Genomic DNA, 1,867 nt, shown 5'->3' on the forward strand with positions numbered 1-1,867 from the left:
AAAAAAAAAAAAAAAAATGGAAGGATAAATGTCATAACTTAAGACTGCTCAGCCTCTGCCCCATGGGTTCTCTTAACAAAGAATAAGCACAGTTTTACAAAATGCACTGCATTTACTATGAATATGTTGTCTTGGTAATTTTATCACATAGCAAAGGAAGGGAAAACAAAAAAGAGAATGCTGTCCTACTTATACAAGCAGTGACCTGGGAGTGTTTCTATGGGGGTTTTTGTTTGTTTGTTTGTTTGTTTTGTTGGCAGAGTAAGGGAAGGGACACAAAGCCTTCTACCCTTGCACAGAGTCTGTACTAGAACCAGGCTGTCCTCCTGATCCACCAGTCAGTCTAAGGAGGTAACAGTTTAAAGGGAAGCTTCCCTACAGCAGTATTTATCAGTAGAGAAGGTCACACAAATTCCTCACAACCAAGAATCATAAAGTCAGCTCTTCCCTGGATAACAAGGAAAAACTAAGCATACAAGACAGGAAACTGGCTTTTTCCTCCTCAAAGTAGATAAGGGGATCCTCTCCACACATTGAAGCCAAATGTCATGCATGCCCCTGTGTGGCCAAGCTCCCGAGGCCTGTTTCACTTCTAGGTGAAGATTCCTGGCCCAAGGGAACAGTGAGGAGGGCTGTGCAACTCCCGAAGCCACCTTGCACCCTGGCTGCTCTACTCCGGATTCCCTCCGGGAATGAGTCATTTTAAGGGTGGCGGGGGAGATCTAATCAGGGCGTAATAAGCCACCAGGCCCCAGGCCAGGGAGCTGTTTCTCGGGAAGACGCGGATTTCCAGATTTCTGCTCCCACAGCAAAAATCCACGCTACTATGGAAAGCTCTGGGTTAAATGCTCAGCTACTGTAAAGACCGAGATGACATCATGCAGGGGAGGGGCGTCTGGGCCCGGAACCCCCTCGGCGGTGCAACAGGACCCCCCACTCCGCTCAGGCCAGCGACTAGGGTGGGGATGCGGATGGAGGACGCCGCCCTGCGTCCGCCGGCGCCTCAGACCCCACACCCCGCGCTCCCACCCTGCCAGCGCCCCAAACCACGCACTCCCCCTCCCTGCTTCCCAGACCCCATAACCCCAAACCCCTGTCCGCATCCCGCGCCCTGCCAGCACCCCAGACACCGCAACGCCCCGCATCCCGCACCCTGCCAGCGCCCCAGACTCCGCAGCCCTGCACCTCGCCCCGCTACGCCCCGCGGCCGCGCCGGCACCCGACACCCCGCACCCCAAGCCCTGAGCCCCTACACCCCGGCGTGCACGGGCAGGCCTGTCCCCGTCCCGGGTCTGGACCTGTAGCCCCCGGTCCGCGCCGCTGGCCGCCCCCGCCTCCCCTCCCGCCCACAGGCCCGGAGCGGCGCCCGGGGCCACTCACAGTTGCGGATATCCGAGATGAAGACCGCCAGGCCCCGCATCCCGTCCCCCTTGGACACAGCCGGCATCTTCCTGCGCCCGGAGCGGCCCCGGCTGGCGGGCCCGGAGGAGGAGCGCGGGGAGCCGGGAGCGCGGAGCGCGGAGCCGCCGAGGAGCCGCCGCAAAGCCGCCTCAGGGTCCGAGCGCCGCTTTCTGGGCCGCCGCGCACGCGCACGCACGACGCCCGCACCGGCAGGTACGCGCACGCAAGCGCGCTGCAGGGGACGGCGGCCGAGGAGGGCGCGCAGGAAGCGGCGCGGGGGCGAGCACGTCGAGAGCCGGGCCGGGGCGCCCTCTGGAGGTGGGCGAGGGGGCGGGGCCTCGTTGAGATCTCGGGTTCGTGTCCTGGGGCTGCTCACGTTCGACTGTGCAGCCGGTGTCACCGTAGGAAGGATGTGGGTGCAGACAGAGACTCGAGTGCAAGCGTGGCCCCTCCATTATTTTTACTG

General features: G+C 61.0%; 1 protein-coding gene across 2 annotated transcripts in view; it reads right to left on the reverse strand.

Moving 5' to 3' along the window:
* The window catches only part of AP2A2 (adaptor related protein complex 2 alpha 2 subunit), a 106,293-nt gene extending 104,681 nt beyond the window's left edge, over window positions 1–1,612 (reverse strand). For both annotated transcript variants that reach the window (XM_012813330.2, XM_012813332.2), the window contains exon 1: window positions 1,381–1,612. In XM_012813330.2, the coding sequence (XP_012668784.1) occupies window positions 1,381–1,447 (67 nt within the window). In that variant the 5' untranslated portion in view covers window positions 1,448–1,612. The remainder of the gene's footprint in view (window positions 1–1,380) is intronic.
* Between the last annotated feature and the right edge of the window lie 255 nt (window positions 1,613–1,867).

The sequence above is a fragment of the Otolemur garnettii genome, unplaced genomic scaffold (assembly GCF_000181295.1).
Source record: "Otolemur garnettii isolate 467f Iridium unplaced genomic scaffold, OtoGar3 scaffold00260, whole genome shotgun sequence".
In the NCBI taxonomy this organism is placed as follows: domain Eukaryota; kingdom Metazoa; phylum Chordata; class Mammalia; order Primates; family Galagidae; genus Otolemur; species Otolemur garnettii.